The sequence below is a fragment of the Pezoporus flaviventris genome, unplaced genomic scaffold, assembly GCF_033815535.1.
Source record: "Pezoporus flaviventris isolate CSIRO_AGI_PZ_B2104156 unplaced genomic scaffold, CSIRO_AGI_Pfla_v1 ptg000013l, whole genome shotgun sequence".
In the NCBI taxonomy this organism is placed as follows: Eukaryota; Metazoa; Chordata; class Aves; order Psittaciformes; family Psittacidae; genus Pezoporus; species Pezoporus flaviventris.
In genome coordinates, this window is record NW_026892561.1 from 15,529,873 (window position 1) to 15,546,890 (window position 17,018).

Sequence of the window (17,018 nt, forward strand, 5' to 3'; positions counted from 1 at the left end):
CTATGCCTCAGAAAGCTCATATGGAGTAGCATTAACTGCAGAAATCTAAAACAATTCTGGAAAGCTGGGAAGAAATGGGGGCCTCTAAAATACAAGCAAATTGCCTGGTGAAGGAACAACAGCTCAGGGTTGTCCTTACATTAGGCTGCAGCTTAATCTTCTGTCCTGTTTGAAAACTCTAAATTGACTTCCATGGAATTTTATTTCATGCTAGTTAATTTTAGTTACGTTTCACAGAGAAGGCAATGATAGAGGCTAGACTGTAAATCTTGGTGTCTAGATAACCTGTTGTAAGATTTATGAGGAAGTTAGGCAAACAGATGCTATTTAGGAAAGGAGAGAGAAAAGCTTTAGTATAAAACCAGAGGGAGCTTTCGAGTCCAGCCCTAAATGAATTGAATACAAAAAGTGGAAGATGACAACAAGACACTAGCGAGACAAAAGTAGGAATGGAAGCAACCTGGATGCTGTATAGAGGAAATACATGTTTATCTTTGGCATAGAGCCACACAGGTATTTGATTGAGGCATTTGACTAAAATGCAAATTACAGAGCGGGATCCAGGACAAGCACCTAAGCCAGGCTTACGTTCATGAGCATATGAATCACTGAGGAGAGGATGATGATTTTATGTTTTTTTTTTTCTCAGTTGAGGTTTTTTGGCAGTATGCGTGGTAAAGAGAGGGAACTGCATTCAAAGCAGTACCTAATTAAGGCACGCTGAGCAGCTGGGGAAAAAAAAGGGGAGAAAAATGATCTGACTTTTGTGAGTCTCTTGTAAGCCGTAGCATGTAAAGGCATCTAAGAGCCATATTACTGACTGCCAACTTCAACAGAAGATGGAAATCTGTTTCTTTTAGATTCTTGATCTTAGATTGCATTCCTCTTGTTTCTTGTCAAATCAAAAATTAATACAGCTTTCTTTTGCACAATATTAAATTCCAAAAGCCAAAGAAGATAATGTGTCTGTGAATTTCCATCTCCCTGCGGTTAAACAAGAAGAGCAGATAATAATTCAGCTGGTTTAAAGCATCTAATAAGATTTAAGTATTGAAGCAGGAGACAAACCTTTGTGCTACACAGGTCAGCAGATTATTTCCCTTGTACTTTGGGTATGGTGACTTCATGTTCATAAGGAGTAAAGTGAAGTGTGCATGTACAGTGAGTTATGTTGGTAAGAGGAATATTTTGAGAGCTGAGTATTTTGAGCACTCTTACTGGATGCTGAATGGCACATACAAATCTAAAAAGCTGCTACAGAAAATAATCCCCAGTAAAAATTCTTGATGATTGGTTTTGTGTATGTGTTATTTGTACTAGGTCAGCTAAACAAGAAGGTTTACATAATTATGGCATTGATTCTGCCAAAGCTAGAGAAGCCCGACCATGCTCTCTGGCACTACTCTAAGGTTCATACCATAAACCCACCTGTGCAGGGGTAGCCCTTAGTCTGATCAATCCCATCTAATTCAACCTTGGGACAGCATCACAGACTTGTACTAAATCTATGCTTAGTTCATCTTCTAGAACTACAGCAGAGAACTAAGTAGTAGAGCACTCATTTTCTCCCACTAAAAGGACCCTCTTTTAGAAAAAACCCTTTGCCAGCTAAATACGTCATTTTAGTTTATCTTTGTGCCCTCTGCTTTCCTTTCTCTGAATTTATCTTGACTTTCTTTTTACAGCAGTTCCCATGACATTCGTATGCTGTAAATTCAGCTACAGTTCATAATTATCTTTGAAAACCATACATGCATAAACAGCTACCAGAAATATCTTGTTTGCTTTCATCATAAAACTCCTAAGAGGGACCAGCACTGTCAGTACCACAAGACTGATGGTTTTGAGGAAGGCCTCCCTGGAGATAAAGAAAACTTTCCATGTGTCAGTGAAATGAAACAAAGGGCGCCTGCTGACCTAAATTTATCATTACAGACCCTTTTGAATAACAGCTGGCTTTTTGCTAAGAAGTAAAAGTCTTACTCAAGGTACTATATTTGTCATTTGTTTGGGTTTTAGAATAGTATTAAGTATTTTTTTTTTAATTATTTGATCAATGGCAAGATTAAAGGTGCAGATTCTCAGCTGGTATGAAGAAACATAATCACACGAGGGGAGAATCTAGCTGCAGATGTCCTCAAACCTGTTCTCTTTCTCTAACAAAGTTAGTAATATAGGAACTTGCGTATTTTAAATACCTGCAAAACCTGGCATTCAGACATATTAGTCTAGTTGATTCTATGATTAGAGATTCCCTAATCTGAAACAGGATCATTTGTGCAGAACTGATTCATGACGCAGGGACAGCCAAAGAGCAGGGATAAATAATCTATCCAGAAGAACATACTGACTTCAAGCCATGAAATTGTGTTAGGAAGTTGCTTTTCACTGTATTCACTCATTCATGTGACATGTGTGACAATGACAACAGGAGTGCAGTTTGTAAAAAATGGTGCTGAGAAGCTCCAAAGCTGCATTTGATATTGATAGAGACTGAAACACATTATCAATATTACTAAAAACATTTTATTTATTCCTGAATCACTGTGCAGAGGTTCTGACGCCTTACACAGTTAGAAATAGCATGTGTCTGGAGTTTTGGGATCAGGGAAGGATAATGGAATAAACCAGCAAGGTTCATACTCCTCGCAGCTGCAAAAGTGTTTCCTGTCTCTTCCCAGGGTAAAGCTGAGAGCTTGGAGATGGCTGTCAGGACACTGCAGCTCAGCAGTGTTTCCTGGTGAGTCCGGGTCTCTCTGCACAGTAACACCGGATTGAAATGGCCACAATTACAACTGGTATTGAACTGTAAGTGAAGTCTTCATGTTTTACTCATCAATGTACTGGTGACAAACTGAATCCTGACAACTTTTTAAGTAGATCACTTAGGATTTATTGAAAGTTAGTAAAGCAGACAGGGGAAGCCTCAGATCAAGCAGTTCATATATACCCTGAATTAGTAATGAACACAACTTTTCATCCTCAGGAACTGCACCTCTTCACTTTGACAACTTACAAAGAGGGAAGAGAAGGGAAATATCTTAAAACTCCATGAAAAGCGACTGAATATACAAGTCATAGTTACAACCAAATCCTGCAGCCACTTGTTAAACTGAACCAATGTTTAAGATTTTAAAAGCTTTCCCATGCTTCAAGATATGTCTGCATCAATTCTGAAAGAAGACACTGTATACTGACTGTGAAAATGACATATCTGACTTCAGTTTACTACTGAAGGTAAAGGGAGATTTCTCCTTCCTCCTCTATAACCATGGAGAGTAATGACCAGTAGAACTGAAGGTTATTCTGCCTGAGTCCAAGAGCTGTTAATTTTCAGATTATTTTTCAAAATAAAAGTCAGAAAAAAGTTTAGAACAAAGCTTAGTAACGAAGTTGGTATACCATAAATATTTGCAAATAAAAGTAGGACTATGATATATACATACACACATCCATGTGACCTGATATTTAATGACACACATTGTGTTAAAACAGCATTCTTGGGTCTCTGTTGCTACTCATTTGGTTGCAAAAACCTAGAATACAAGTATTTGATGGCTAAACTAATAAATACAGCATAACTTAAATACAAAGAGACACATGTAATAAGAAAACAGTACAAATTGTACCACAAAAATTAAAGATATTATGTTCCTCTTAAAATATGTAATAGCTAAATTTTAATTACGCAGTGGCTGTAGAAAAAATCCCTGTAACTTTACATTATACCTAATAAAGTTCGTATGTGTTTTGCAGTATGAGAAAATACCACAAATACTCTGTGCTTAGTGTAGAAAATATTGCAGAAACATAAATCATAAATATGTGCAAAGGCTAGGTATATAGATTCTAACTGTGATGAGACCCTGTCCTAAATAATACAGGCCAACGATACACAGTAGATATTATCAACTGGCATCTTATACGTTTTTATGCAGGAAACTCAAGTTTTTCTTCTAAATACTTGGGTTAAAAAAAATACTGTATGAAAGCTTTACGTGATATGTCTTGACAATATGTTGCCTACTTCTCTATAATAAGATTAATCAGTGGCTACAGAACTCTGACCTGGTGTAAGTGCATGTAACTTCGCTTTCCACTCATCTACACCTGCTAAGGATTTGGACTGTAAAATACATATGAGTTGCAGCAGTAGCTAAAATTTATGAGGGTTCAGTTTCCCTGCTACCAAACAGTAAAGTCTGGTCGTACACCTTTAAAATCATTGACAGTGAAAGACCGTGACCGTCTCCTAAGGGTAGGACGACTGGGACTTCTCCCCTTAACCAAATTTAAATAAGGATCAGATCTCAGGAAGCGTGGGTAGCTGTCTTGCTCCATCAGCCTGTAGACAGTGTTTTGTGCTCTATCAAAGGTGGTGATGATGGGCTGTTCAATATTCTGACTTGTGACTTCTTTGGTTTGAAAGTCCAAATTCACCTGGAGAATGAGGAAAAGTGGATTTCTTTAATATACATTCATGCATTTCCTGTGTTATTATCCATAGCAATGATATTGTATTTTGGTGAGTTTTTTTCTGATAAAAGGACCTTGAATCCCTGATACAATGGGATATTTATATCACAGAAATAGTTAGTATGTTCATGTAACATCTGCCGGAAAGTCTGCACAGATGTGCAATTGGTACAATGGAAAACTGACAAAATAGAAGGTAAAGTTTGATGTTTGACTAAAAGTAATTTTCTAATAGCAATCTTTGTATAGTTGCAGCTGTCAAGCTTTGCAACACCGGACTAATACAGAACTTCATTTGATGGGGTATCAAAATGATCATTTATTCAATGTGTCATTGCCTTCATCCTGGAAAGAATTAATTAGTAATTCTGGAAAGAATTACTGGAAAGAATTAATTAGTATGAGAATTTTATTAAAGTCTCAGGCACTTACCTAAACAAGATATTTTGAAAAATAAGTTAGAATGTATATTAAAAATTGCTGATTCAGTCAGAAAGTAACTTCTCTAGTATGCCTTTTTTTCCTCTCTAAGATACATCTGTCATTTCCATAAAGCTAGTTAAAAAATAAATCCAAGAACTGAAGGACAGTTAATGACGATAAAATAGTCCACTCATCAAACCTATGATTTTATGATCCTATCATAAAACTGTACACTCTGAAATGTGTGTGTAAAAGAGCTCTGCTCCGATGTTAGCCAGAGAAAAGATGCAAGTTCCAGAGCTGTGTATTGTTAAATGAGATGCTGTTGGCTGGTCTCAGCTGCTCAGCTAAACCCAAGGAAGGAAGTCTCCCCATAGCCAACTGCTCAAGGGGAACAGCAGTACTCACACTACCCACACATGCACCAAATCAAAAGTATGACAGTTAAAGAAATTGCTACGTTACTGTTAGTTAAAGTATGACTTCCACACCCTGCCCTCTCCCTAGCTTTCCTACTGCTCACCTCTTCACTATGTCAACCTTGGAAGTGCTGACAGTACCAGTACTTGATACCCTACCATAACTGCTCAGAGATTGGTCAAATGGCAGTGACAGGTTCTACCTTGAACAGCTATGGGGTCTCTTTTTACATAAGGTCCGCCCCAAAGACAGGCAGCAGGGAAGGAAATAAAATGGGACATAAGCCTTTGAAAGTGTGCATTTCCTAGGAAAAGCAGACCTGAATCTGAAATATAGTCTATGCACCATTTTGCAATCTTTCTCTTAAAATAAGAATTACATCTTTTACACCCTTGTTACAGGGAAGCAGCAGTTAGTGTGTAAATTTTGCTATATTGACAAATAAGAAAGAAATAATACAGGAAAAAAAGGAGCATTGGCCAGTAACATAATTTGATCTCAAACTCAACAGAATTACAGGAAATTATTAGTCCAAAAGACGTACTGGAGAGGCTGATGGTGATTTCAGTGAGACTTCATCATTTCCCAGTCTGTTCATCACTTTCGTAGAGCACGCAAAAAAGTATTCCTTTTGCTCATTTCTGAATTCTTTATAACATGTTTCAGTAATATGAAGAAATTGTAAATATGAAAACTTCTTGCACTATTACAGTAATATAAAAAGGCCTTACTGTTGATGAGGATTGATGTACCAACATATTTTTATGTATGTGTGTCGTGGTTTAAGCCCAGCTGGTAACCCAGAACCATGCAGCCACTCACCCCCTTCTTCCTCCCCCACTCCCAGCTGACAGTAATGTACCAAGAGCACACAATTAGATCTGGGGAGTAGAAGGGTGGAAGGATCAATCAGGGGAAGGATTAATCAAGAAAAGCCCATGCTTAAAAGAGTTATGTTTTAAAGGATATGTTTAATTTTAATAGCTTATTCTAGTCTCTTTTAGTCCTTTGGCTCATTTAAAGTAAAAGCTTCTGAACCTCAGTCATGTAATAATTCAACAGAGGATTACTGGTTTAAAAGAAAGGGACAATAGTTCTGTGGTTCTGGAGGTAGCTTTAAATAAAGACAGATAATACTTCCACAAATTCTAGCTATTATATCTCATTGCAGCTTTAATATTTAACATCCCTATTTTTTCTTTACAGACCACTAGGAATCTCCGAGTCCTATAATATAACATTTAATCTCTTGCTCTACACTTAAAAGAGTAACATGGAGGGGGTATTGAAAGGAATATGGGGGACAATGAGAATAATCTATGCCATTGCTTGCACATTTCCTTCCAAACTTTGACATTTAAGGTACAGACTTCTTATGTCAGTGACTACATGATTAACTGTTGCCTCCACATCTAGGCATGCACTTCTTAAAAGCAGATTTCAGCAGATGCAGTTGTGTCAAATACTGTATACAATGAAGAATGTTTTTACTGTACCTCTTTTGGAGCATCTTTCTGTATGAATGTTTCATAAATGGTCTTAGCTTTTGGCAAAAGTTCATGTGCAGTCTTGCTCTTCTTGTAATCCTCACAAGCTATCCAGAACTCAATGTTTTCCTCACTGAACTCAGTTTTCAGAAACTTCGTAAAGGCATCCAATCCAGCTACAGAAAGGAATGTTGAATGGCGTTAAAAAAAACATATATCCTTATCAAACAGCTACTCTTTTCACACAGTCTGTGCAAGGCAACAAAATAGGTTCTGCTCCCTTTGAATTATATCACATTATAGATAACTACTTTAAAATACATAAAGATTTTCAAATAAGTGCAGTTCTTTCATTATGACCCTGACTACTGCAACTCCCATTAGAGAATTCTCAGCAGCTGTAAAACTCCACTACCAAGATCTTATTAATTTAGAAACAGAAATAATCAAAACGTGTGGATGGTTGTGGAAGTGACAGATTTTATTCTGGCTGAATGTCAACTTAGGTTGACTGAAACACTATTTGAATCTTTGTTTGTATGTAGGCTGTCTCCAGTAACAATTTAAAATGAATGGCTTGTAACATCTTGACAGTTTGATTTATCTTATTTTTATCATGCTGAAGATATTTTCATTTCAAGTATGCTTAATCTGCAGAAGTAATGCAATCGTACTGATGTCAGCTATTCAAGGGGCAGATCTGAAAAGCACATCGTGTCCAGCATTGTAGCTGGATTATACATGTGTCCCTCCAAAATTGAAGGAGGGGCATACGTGCATTTGATAATTACATAAGCAACAAGCCCTTTCAAGTGACGGTCAGCTTTGATCCTATCACTGTTTTAGAAACAAACTGTACCAGAAGTGACAAAGTCTGTTCTTAAATACACAGAACATGTTTTCATTTTTAAGGTTTGATCTTATGGTCAGGAATATTTGAACAATGCTCAAATAAAATTCTACTGTTTATTGAAGGAACTCCTTGCTGTCTGTTACATTACTTTGCTCAATAAAATACAAAACTTAAAAGCTATTTTCAACTATTTTCAATACTTGACAGCATGCTATAGCCTAAGCACAGGAGAGCAAAAACACAAGCTACTACAGATAACCCATCCTATCTAGTTTAAGGTAGTTGCCAGGTCTATTTAAGTGCACACTGGATTTTTCTATCCCAACAGTCTGCACAGAGAGGGAAAAGCTACAAACCTTTCTCAGAAAGCAGTTTGTCAAAAGACTCTCCCCATTTCACTGCTTCTTCAGGAGACACACTGCTTAAGAAACAGAAAGTGGGTTTGAAGAATTGTGCATATTGTGTATTTATGAAGCTGCTGCAACTTATGTAACCTGTTACCATTATTGCTTAAGACTGTTTCACAAAGTCTTTGATTAGATCACATTACTAAAGGAGCTAATTTTCTTAGGGACTTCAGAAACATTTGGTTTCATTTTTTTCTGACACTTTTCCTGCAGAGTTGCATTTTCCCCTGCCTAAAAATCCATAAAAGCAGAGATTTTTCTTTTCAGTGTTTTGTGTTGTGCTACTAATTAAGCAAATTGATATCATGCAGTATGGCAAAACTCTTGGGGGAACCAGGCAGTCACCTACTTAAACTTAAAAAATATTCTTGCAGAGATTTGGTTTTGAATGTACTTGGTCTGAGGCTGTGTTACCACCAGAAGTTCTATAGCCTGAAGACAAAGTTGTAGCAATATGGTTTAGGTGATAGTCTTACAGGGTAATAGCACAAATAGGCTGGTTTGTTCTCCACAAAGTTATGCTCCATTTATAAAACATATTCTTCAACAAATATGTCAAGTTGCACATATTTTACTTTGATTTCAAATATTCTGCCTAAAAGAACAATGAAGAAAGTAAAGAAGAACAGCCAACATCACTCGCAATTACAGATTTGGAGAAACCCTTTTTTTTTGTTTTGCATAGATTAACCCTAAATGCACACCTCAACAGTACTTTGATTTTTAGCAGACCAGAAATGGAGTAAGCCCAGAGATTAATTTCATCATGCTAGGAGCAGGATTTAAGTTTCAAGCCTGAAGCTTAAGTCAAATTTTATCAGCTGCTTGAATGTTAATATTTAGAACCATTTTCATTCAAGGGCAAAGCACAATACACTGAAAGTATCAGTAGGTGACTTGTCTGGGTTAGTTGGTTTGAACAACTCTTCATGGACTGAACATTTCTTGGACATGACTCCCTCTTCCTCGTGGAGGCTTGACGTTCTGTTGCCTGATTCACAAAATTTGGGTTGCCTTGGCAAAATCTGTAGGCACATGAAGTTTAGATGAAAAGAAATTCCAGTCATTTTGGGAAGGAATTAAAAGCCAGTAATGATCTTGGTCTTGCACAAAACTAAAAGGAGTATTTTTTATTTATTTAATAGGTGATGCATGTATCTTAGTCATTGCTTATAGGAATGAAATCTTTAACTAGAAAGAAACAAACAGTTCTTCATAGGTACACATGCTGGAGAACTGAAATTGAAGAAATGAGCATAGACCAGTAAAGTAGGGGGATTCTGGAGTCAGAGAAAACAAGAGCTCACTCTCTTACAGATGTTTTTAGTTATGAAAGTACAAAAAGTGCAGTTCTCTGTGGACTTGTAAGTCTGGGAACAGTGAGTTCATATAGTTACAGATTAATTTGGTCACAGTGAAAGAAAAACCCTGATGACTTCAGACAACCTATGTCATCTGCAACTGCATGGAATGTGAGAAGTTCTTTGCTGGGTTTGGAAACTTGGTGTGGATTTCTGGTTTTCCTTCAAAAAACTGCATCAACCCAACAGCGCCATAGATCCCCGACACTTGGGTGCAGAAATGAGTTGCTGCAATAGATGGAAACCAAGATTTGTTCAGCTTTGTCACTTTCTAAAGATGAGAAAAAGCTAATTTACAGGTCAGAGGCATTTCCACAATCACCACTCTGGCCAACTGCAGTGTTTCATTATTTTTTTAATACCTGTGTTAGTCAATATCTGTGTGAAGAATGGAAATTATAAAAACTGTAAATTATTTAAGTAATAAATCTCAAACTATCATCTCATTTTACTATTCAGAAAAGAGTAATTATCTTTTATTTTCATAAAAAAAATAATACCCCTCTCTAATCCATATGTAAAGATTGGCAAAAATCTACCAGTTTCTCTTCTGTACCACAAGAAGGTATGAATCCCTGTTAGTCAGGCACCCAGCTGAGAATAACATGGTAAAAGGCAGCTGAAAAGGAAGTGATAGTCTGTTAAAAGGGGGAAATTCTTCAGAGAATTATTTATTGCTATAATATCTGGCTCCAAAAGTGCCTTTCCAGAGATTATAAGAATGCACTGATGGCCATGTATTTTGAGATACCTGGGGTAATCAAACACCCACCACTGCCTGCATACAGGTGGCGTGGAGACTGTGCTTCCTGTTTTCAGCTGCAATCTCACATGGTTTTACATGTATGGAAAAGAGAAATGGGAAAAGGGTGTTCTCAGCACTGTTTTAACTTTGTCATTGCAATGTCTTGTATTCCTGAGTGAACTGTAAAAACACTGAATTAAGGCTTCTGCCAGCAGCAAAACAAGAAGGAGAGAGGAAAAAAAAATTAATGAAATGCCCCACAGGTGTGGACTGGAAAGTTCCACATTCTGAGTACACCGTATCATTTGGATGGGCATGATATTTGGACATACGAGCAACAAATGGCTAATTACCCTGATGCATAGGTGCAAATATTCTTGACCACTTTTTCATGGGATCTAGAAACAGCATTTGGATCTCTATACCATTTCTACTACACATTCACAATTAGTAAGGGCTTGTAGAAGCCCTTTTTCTGGTCAAAGTGGCATCTTGGTCCCAAAAGATAGTAACTGCTTAAACAAGGTTCACCAAGTTCTAAAGGCAAAAGAGCATGGAAAGCACTGAAATATTCTGAAGTGATCTGTAATGGAAAGAAAGGGGCAGCAAATTTGTTTAGGCCACGGAGTTGCAGTATTTCACAAATTCCTTCTTTTCAGTCATGACCTACAAATGCAATTCCTATGCATCAGTGAGATCTTGGTACCCCACTGAAGTCAGAAACTAAATTCTTATTGAATCCAACAAAACCAAGATTTTACCCTGTATCTTTATAAGAAATAGTATAATAGGGACAATATTACAACAGTGTTTAAACTTCAGTATCTGAATTTTGGAGACAAAAGTGTTCCAATAATTACTGGAATTATTGAGGAACTATGCATTCAGTATTTGACATTTATCTGGCATTTGTACATCACAGAATTCTATGGGAAACCTGCTTTCCAAGTAGCTGTATGATTTCCCTGTAAGCAAAAATTTGTCAGCTACATTTCTGAGTTGCCGCTTGCTCCATGTAGTCAGTGGACTAATAAAAATGCTGTTGGCATGAGGAAAGGTTTAAACATATCTGCAAGTGTATGGTGACCAGTCTACACTTAGTGGTGTAAAAACACTTGTGGTGAGCTACCCTGGTGCATACCAGGTAATTCTATAGTGTTTACATGCTTGAGTTAGACTGCTAGCTTTAAAATTAAATAGAACTTGAAAGCCTTGTCTCTGCCAAGTCTGAACACACTCACATAGATTCAGGAAACGATCTGACTCACACAGGCACTTCTTGAAAGGAATCCCCATCTCCTCAGTCTTTTATGACACTTACCTTGCTGCTTTTGTCAAGTTTTCAGGTTTAGCAAGATGATCACCTTCATGAAATTCAGGTTTCTGCAGGAGAAGGCTCAGCCTATTTCTCTTCTGCTTAGCTCTACAACAGAATTAGGGTGGCTTTTCAAGCAACGTTGTTGAAAATTAGGGGGTTTTCCCCTCAAACATTTCCTTTGACTAATATCTCTTTCTGCATCATAGATCCACATATATTTACTCACATTAATGTTGATGCTACCTCTCCTACTTATTCACATTAGTGATTTTTTTTTTCCTTTATAGCTTAGCACAAACTTACATAGACAGCACTGGCAAAGAGAAATAGAAATCTTTTCATTTTCACTCTCTTGATTTTGAAATGAAGGGGTGAAATTTCACATTAGAGAACATAAACAGCTGGCTCAGCAGTTCAACTTTTAAAGTTTTGCAGAGAAAAAGGAAGTATTGTTTCCTGTCATTTGAAATTTTTACAAAGAAACTTTACCAGCTCATATTCAGGCTTTAAAGAAGCATTTCTCAGAATGTGTTGAAACCTCCTTTTCCTATTTTCTTACCTTATTATTTGTTCCTTGTTCTTACAAAGGAAAAAAAAATAATCTGTGATGAGTATTTTGTGTATATGATTTCAAAGACTGCAGTTCTTGAGTTTTCATGAATACGTAAAAAAAAAAAGATCTGTGCCCTAAATTCATACCCACAAGCTATGTTAGAATCCTCTATGTAAACAGAATACTCAGTATCAGCATGCCCTTAAAACTTACCCAGGCTTGCTTGCTTTATGTGGCTCTTCCTTAATGGTTGATTTCATGACTTTGTAATAGGGTTTATCCTTTGAAGCAGAAACGTTTACTTGAGGGAATAAAAGAAGCGGATTCTCCATCTTCCTCTGAAAAGGCTTCCCAGTTTCAGAAAATGTTTCTTTTACTTCCTTACAGCAGTTACATCTGGTGTGACTGATGTGCTCAGGAGGGCTCTCACATGCTGTATCGGTTGCCCCCAATTGGCCGTCGAGCAGTTTCCAGAGCAGGTAGTAGGAAGAAGGAGGTTCTCCACCTTCACTGCCACTGCAGCTGCACGTACACAGGATTTCAAGTAGGGTTCTGGTTTTACACTCGTCATTTAGGGAAGTGAGATTGCAACTTTGCAAAATGGCCATTGACCATCCAGACAAACACGGCTACCAGCAGGGAGCACCTCCTGGGTTTCTGCTTGTGGAAGCTGGTATTCTACTGGACTTAGGATGTTACCAACGCATAACATTATCTTAAGCTCTTAGAAGAACTTCTAACTGACCTTAAATTGCCCTCTACAGCCTCCAACAGTGCCATATGCCAGACATAGAATCAGTTCTATCAGCAGCATGCAAAATTGAAATGCAGGGTTTCTCAGAGTCTACTGCAAAAGCCAGATGAACCTGTGGTTGAGTAGATATTTTGTAAGCAGAGATTTTAGTTTTGCCCCATTTTTCAGAAATTATGGGCACCTACTCTAATTTCAAGTTTCTCCACTTCAAACTCCTCTTTTTTCTACCTGTGGCTTTATTTTCATTTACAGTTTCCCAGACAAGGTAAAAAGCCTTTAGAAAAAAAAAAAAAAGGAATTCTATTTGCTTGTTTTGACAGTAAATAACAAAAAATTTCTCATTTCAGTTTGCATAATGTAAAAATGTATTAATTTTTTAGCCTGATAAGCACAAATTACCTCTTCAAATACAAGTTTGGTGTCAGTTAAGTTTCTTAAGCACAATTTGTGTTGGTTTTGCTCAGTTCTGACAATTACTGCAACGTGGGTAAGTTCAGGTGCCTGTCCCACTATGGCCTTTTCCTTGTGGCTTCCAGAGATGAGAAGTACACGAGGTATTAAAATTCAAATGAATTACAGAAAAAACCTCTGCTGGGACTACAGATTCCTGAAACATAACAAAAAAAGATGTTCTCTATTGTGAATTTTTTAAGAGAGAAAAAAAATGAAAGAAAACTCACATGTATTACATATGTGACACAAATTTTAAAATCAGACTAAGTGGGAAATACTCAGTGCAAATCCACATTTTGTAACACAAGGATCTTTAAGAAGCCGAGTTATGGTTTTAACATTCAGTTTCAGTTTCAGAGTAGACATATATCACATCCTGCTTCTTTTAAACTGGCTTTAACCACAGCTGTCTATAACAATATATTCTGCCTTTTACCAATAAGTAAGTAAATACAGAATGAATGATTTTACTTTGTTGTTCTGCAACAGTGGTATTCACATGACCTTTTTTCCCCTCCTATTATGTGTATATAATACTGTCTGTTTACATCTACCATAATTTTATTATCTGGTGACTTCAGTTTCTGAAAAATGTTGTTAATTGTAGCCTCAGTATTTCATACAATCTTATTTAAGAAAGATCTGGAGCATGGAAGATCACTCAGAAGTGAGTTATTGTGGCCTTGCCACTGCACCATGTAACTTATAGATGGAAATGACCTGTTATGTCATTTCTTCCAGCACCCACCAATAATGGCCTCTCCTCAGCGTATGCATGAATGGCTTTTCCAATCCACTCTTAAAATGACTCTAAAGCAATGGGTGTTACATCTTAGATGCTTGACATATTACTGTACTACATTGTGATAATAGCATCAGTCCCAAATGCAGCAGTGTGCTGTGCATCTCCTGAGAATTCATTCAGAAACTTGAATAATTACAATCTCTCTTTTTTCTATTTTCTACTTCCCCTGGCCCATTAATAGAAAGCTAATATTAAATTCAAGCCCTGAAGTAGCCAAGTTGCATCACAGTCAGTCTGTGTTTTGTCAGCAATGGCGCTGGTGCTAATAAGTATTTCTGGTTTGCACTGCAGGCTACAGTAGTTACAGCAACAGCATTAATGACCCTGTAAATGCTTCTGGGCCATTTTGCACACTGCAAGATGATGATACAGAAATATGCATAAGTTACTTTAAGCTAGAAAAAGCAGACCCAAAATATCACGCTGATGACATGACTAGAGACCTAGGAAGTTCTAAAGATATTTGGGATGAGAACTAAATGTTCTAATTCCCAACCACTTCTCTAACCACTGAAATGTATTCACAAATCTTTTGGGAGATTTTTAAGCCCTCAAATCACGATCATCTCTGCAAAGCAAGAGCAATATTGACTTAATGATTTTTTACTTGTAGACAAGAATAAATATATTTCTTCTAGAGCTTTCATAGATGAATAGAAAATGCATTTTCAAAACAATCTTCATGCAACAAAAAAGCAAAACTGAATTGACCATGAAGTGCAGGAGAGATAGACCATGAAGTTCCTTGAGGTGATGTCCTGATCTCTTTAGGCCTGTTGTGAAAAGTGCCTGGCTTCTGTAGTGTTTCATAAAGTCCTATAAAGCTGACAGTCAAGTCATTCCTGACTTGTGTAGACCCAATAGCTGCCCTCTGTGAAACAAATACTGACTGATACCATTAGTAATAAGTTGTATTATACACTGAATATGTAATTTCTTTTTTAAAGTTTAGCACTGAAAGATTCAGGCTTTCAGTTCAACCTATGTGAAGCCCTCACTGAGGGGTTCAGCTCAGCACAAAGAACTAGAGCATAGTGAGAAATTCTTTGTCAGCAATCCAGCAACATCTCTTTCCAAGCTATTTTTGTTACTTGCCAGGTAAGTGTCATGTCCATGCTCATGTTCTAGCATCGCCTGTGCTCCTCCACAACCAAGTTCCACCACTGTTCTTATTCAAATCCAGTTTTACCAATATGACTTTTGCAGGGTTATGTTTGTTTTAGTTTCTCCTTTGACCTTTGCAGGAATGAAAAAAAGCAACACAGTCTCTACTGTGCTGTGAAGAATAAGCACGGAAAGAAACTTTACTGAAGGGCATGGGCTGAAAAGCTGCATTTCCACATCTCTCTTTCTTTTTCCTGTTAAGGACTTGAAGAGTTGAAAATTAAAATTACATGTTTTTAATGAATTTAATTGTTACCATTCTTCAGTAACTTCCTAACCATTTATCACTTCATCAATATTTATGTTGTTTATTCCTTATTGGGAACCACAATTGGACCTACAATTTAATCATATAATCCAACATATGTTTGTTTTGCTTATCTTCAGACAAAAAAACATTTTTGCTTCATGAAGGACTACCAAAGGGAAAAGTTTTATTGTAAATCTCAAGCAGAGGAGCTTGCAGTCTAATTCAGTGGTGCATTTACATGATTCATCCTAGTAGAGGAACTTGGCATGTGGAATACTTCAGAGTTAGTGGAAGAGAAGTATTGTAATGCTTAAACATAGTTCTCATTATAAAACCCTCTTCTGTTGTTTCTGTTTAAAAGGAAGGAAACAAAATTGCATTGCTTCAGATATGGATCACTGACAAGAATAATGTAACACTTCTCACTCAGGGTCTGTAGGTCCTGTCAGCTAGAGATCTCACAACAGTTTTGTTAAGGCACCTGTGATGAAAACTCAAGCTTGCTGGAGGCTCAGGAATCTTTGTAGTTCCAGCAGAACTGCTGCTGTGGGAAATGGTTACATCTGTGCTAAACTAAATTCATTTATTTTGTCTTTGAAAGGTCAAAATAAGAAAGTGAGTCTGCAACGTTCTCAGCTGTACTCATTTCCTGCCTGTCCCATGGGTATAGGGCTGGCATCTCTGATTAGTTCTATTTACATACATCACTGTCACAATTAATCTACAGGAAGCTGATTTCTTAGTTGAACCACTTAGTGTTTACAACCAGCTCTCCATAAATGTACAGCAATGACATGGGTGCTCATTAGACAATTGCATTTTAATGACCAGCTTCTGGAAGACATGCACACACACTTTAAAATGCATTTTTTCAGCGCGGTATTCACAGGAAATGCTGAAGGCAGGAATGTATTCTAAATCCTTACCAAAATATCCTACTGGAGTTGCTCACTACTGGATTTATTTCTGTCTTACAGAAACCCAGAGGGATTCTTCACATGACACCCTGCTTATTTTTCAAAGACAAAGATTTTATCAATCCATTCTAACAGTGCAAGCAACAGCAAGTATTTGGCTGAGCACCCTCTGGGCCTTCTGTGAAAGGTGTGAGAGACAGAATGGAAAGACTATTGCTTAATGATGCAAGAGGGCTGTGACTTCTGGCCCACTAAATATGAGTCAGAAAATCAAACTCCCTACAGCAGACAAGGCGATAAAATCTGTTTTACATCAGAACTGAGTTTGCCATCACCAAATTATTGTGTAGTTTAAGCAGAGCCCACGTTTGGTATCAAGCATGTCCTCACTCTGCTTTTCCAGTCAATGATTCAGGAATATTACAGGGATGCTGCAGCACAGGTTGAACTACAAGGGCAGGCACTGTCAAACCTTCATAATGCAGAAGCCATAAGGAGTGTTTCATATTTAAAGGCAGCTCTGCAGGGAAAAAGGCGACCCCAGTGCTGTGGGAGCACTCAAAACAGCTTTTGAAGGTCACATCCAGGTAGTCAGGATTAGATAAAGCAGGCTTTAAAAGCTTAGGTTCTAC

At 37.3% G+C, this 17,018-nt stretch overlaps 1 protein-coding gene across 2 annotated transcripts; it reads right to left on the reverse strand.

The window, feature by feature from the left end:
* Positions 1-3,967: 3,967 nt before the first annotated feature.
* Positions 3,968-12,618, reverse strand: RGS18 (regulator of G protein signaling 18). 2 transcript variants are annotated; one of them, XM_061451764.1, is made up of 5 exons: positions 12,257-12,618; positions 11,494-11,595; positions 8,016-8,077; positions 6,816-6,982; positions 3,968-4,440 (listed from the first exon to the last, which is right to left on the reverse strand). In XM_061451764.1, exons 1-5 carry the CDS (start codon positions 12,373-12,375, stop codon positions 4,186-4,188), a joined length of 705 nt encoding a protein of 234 aa, XP_061307748.1. In that variant the 5' UTR covers positions 12,376-12,618; the 3' UTR covers positions 3,968-4,185. The 2 variants fall into 2 exon arrangements, with proteins under 2 accessions (XP_061307748.1, XP_061307747.1); XM_061451763.1 differs by having other exon boundaries at positions 8,016-8,080.
* Between the last annotated feature and the right edge of the window lie 4,400 nt (positions 12,619-17,018).

What these genes read in the sequence shown, in the direction of transcription:
- RGS18 (XM_061451763.1), bottom strand. Translation starts at nt 12,375, where the DNA reads ATGGAGAATCCGCTTCTTTTATTCCCTCAAGTAAACGTTTCTGCTTCA. An exon ending in AACTTGACAAAAGCAGCAAG is followed by an intron (nt 8,081 to 11,493) that starts GTAAGTGTCATA and finishes CTGTTTCTTAAG; the next exon opens with CAGTGTGTCTCCTGAAGAAG. An exon ending in CAAACTGCTTTCTGAGAAAG is followed by an intron (nt 6,983 to 8,015) that starts GTTTGTAGCTTT and finishes TCCTTTCTGTAG; the next exon opens with CTGGATTGGATGCCTTTACG.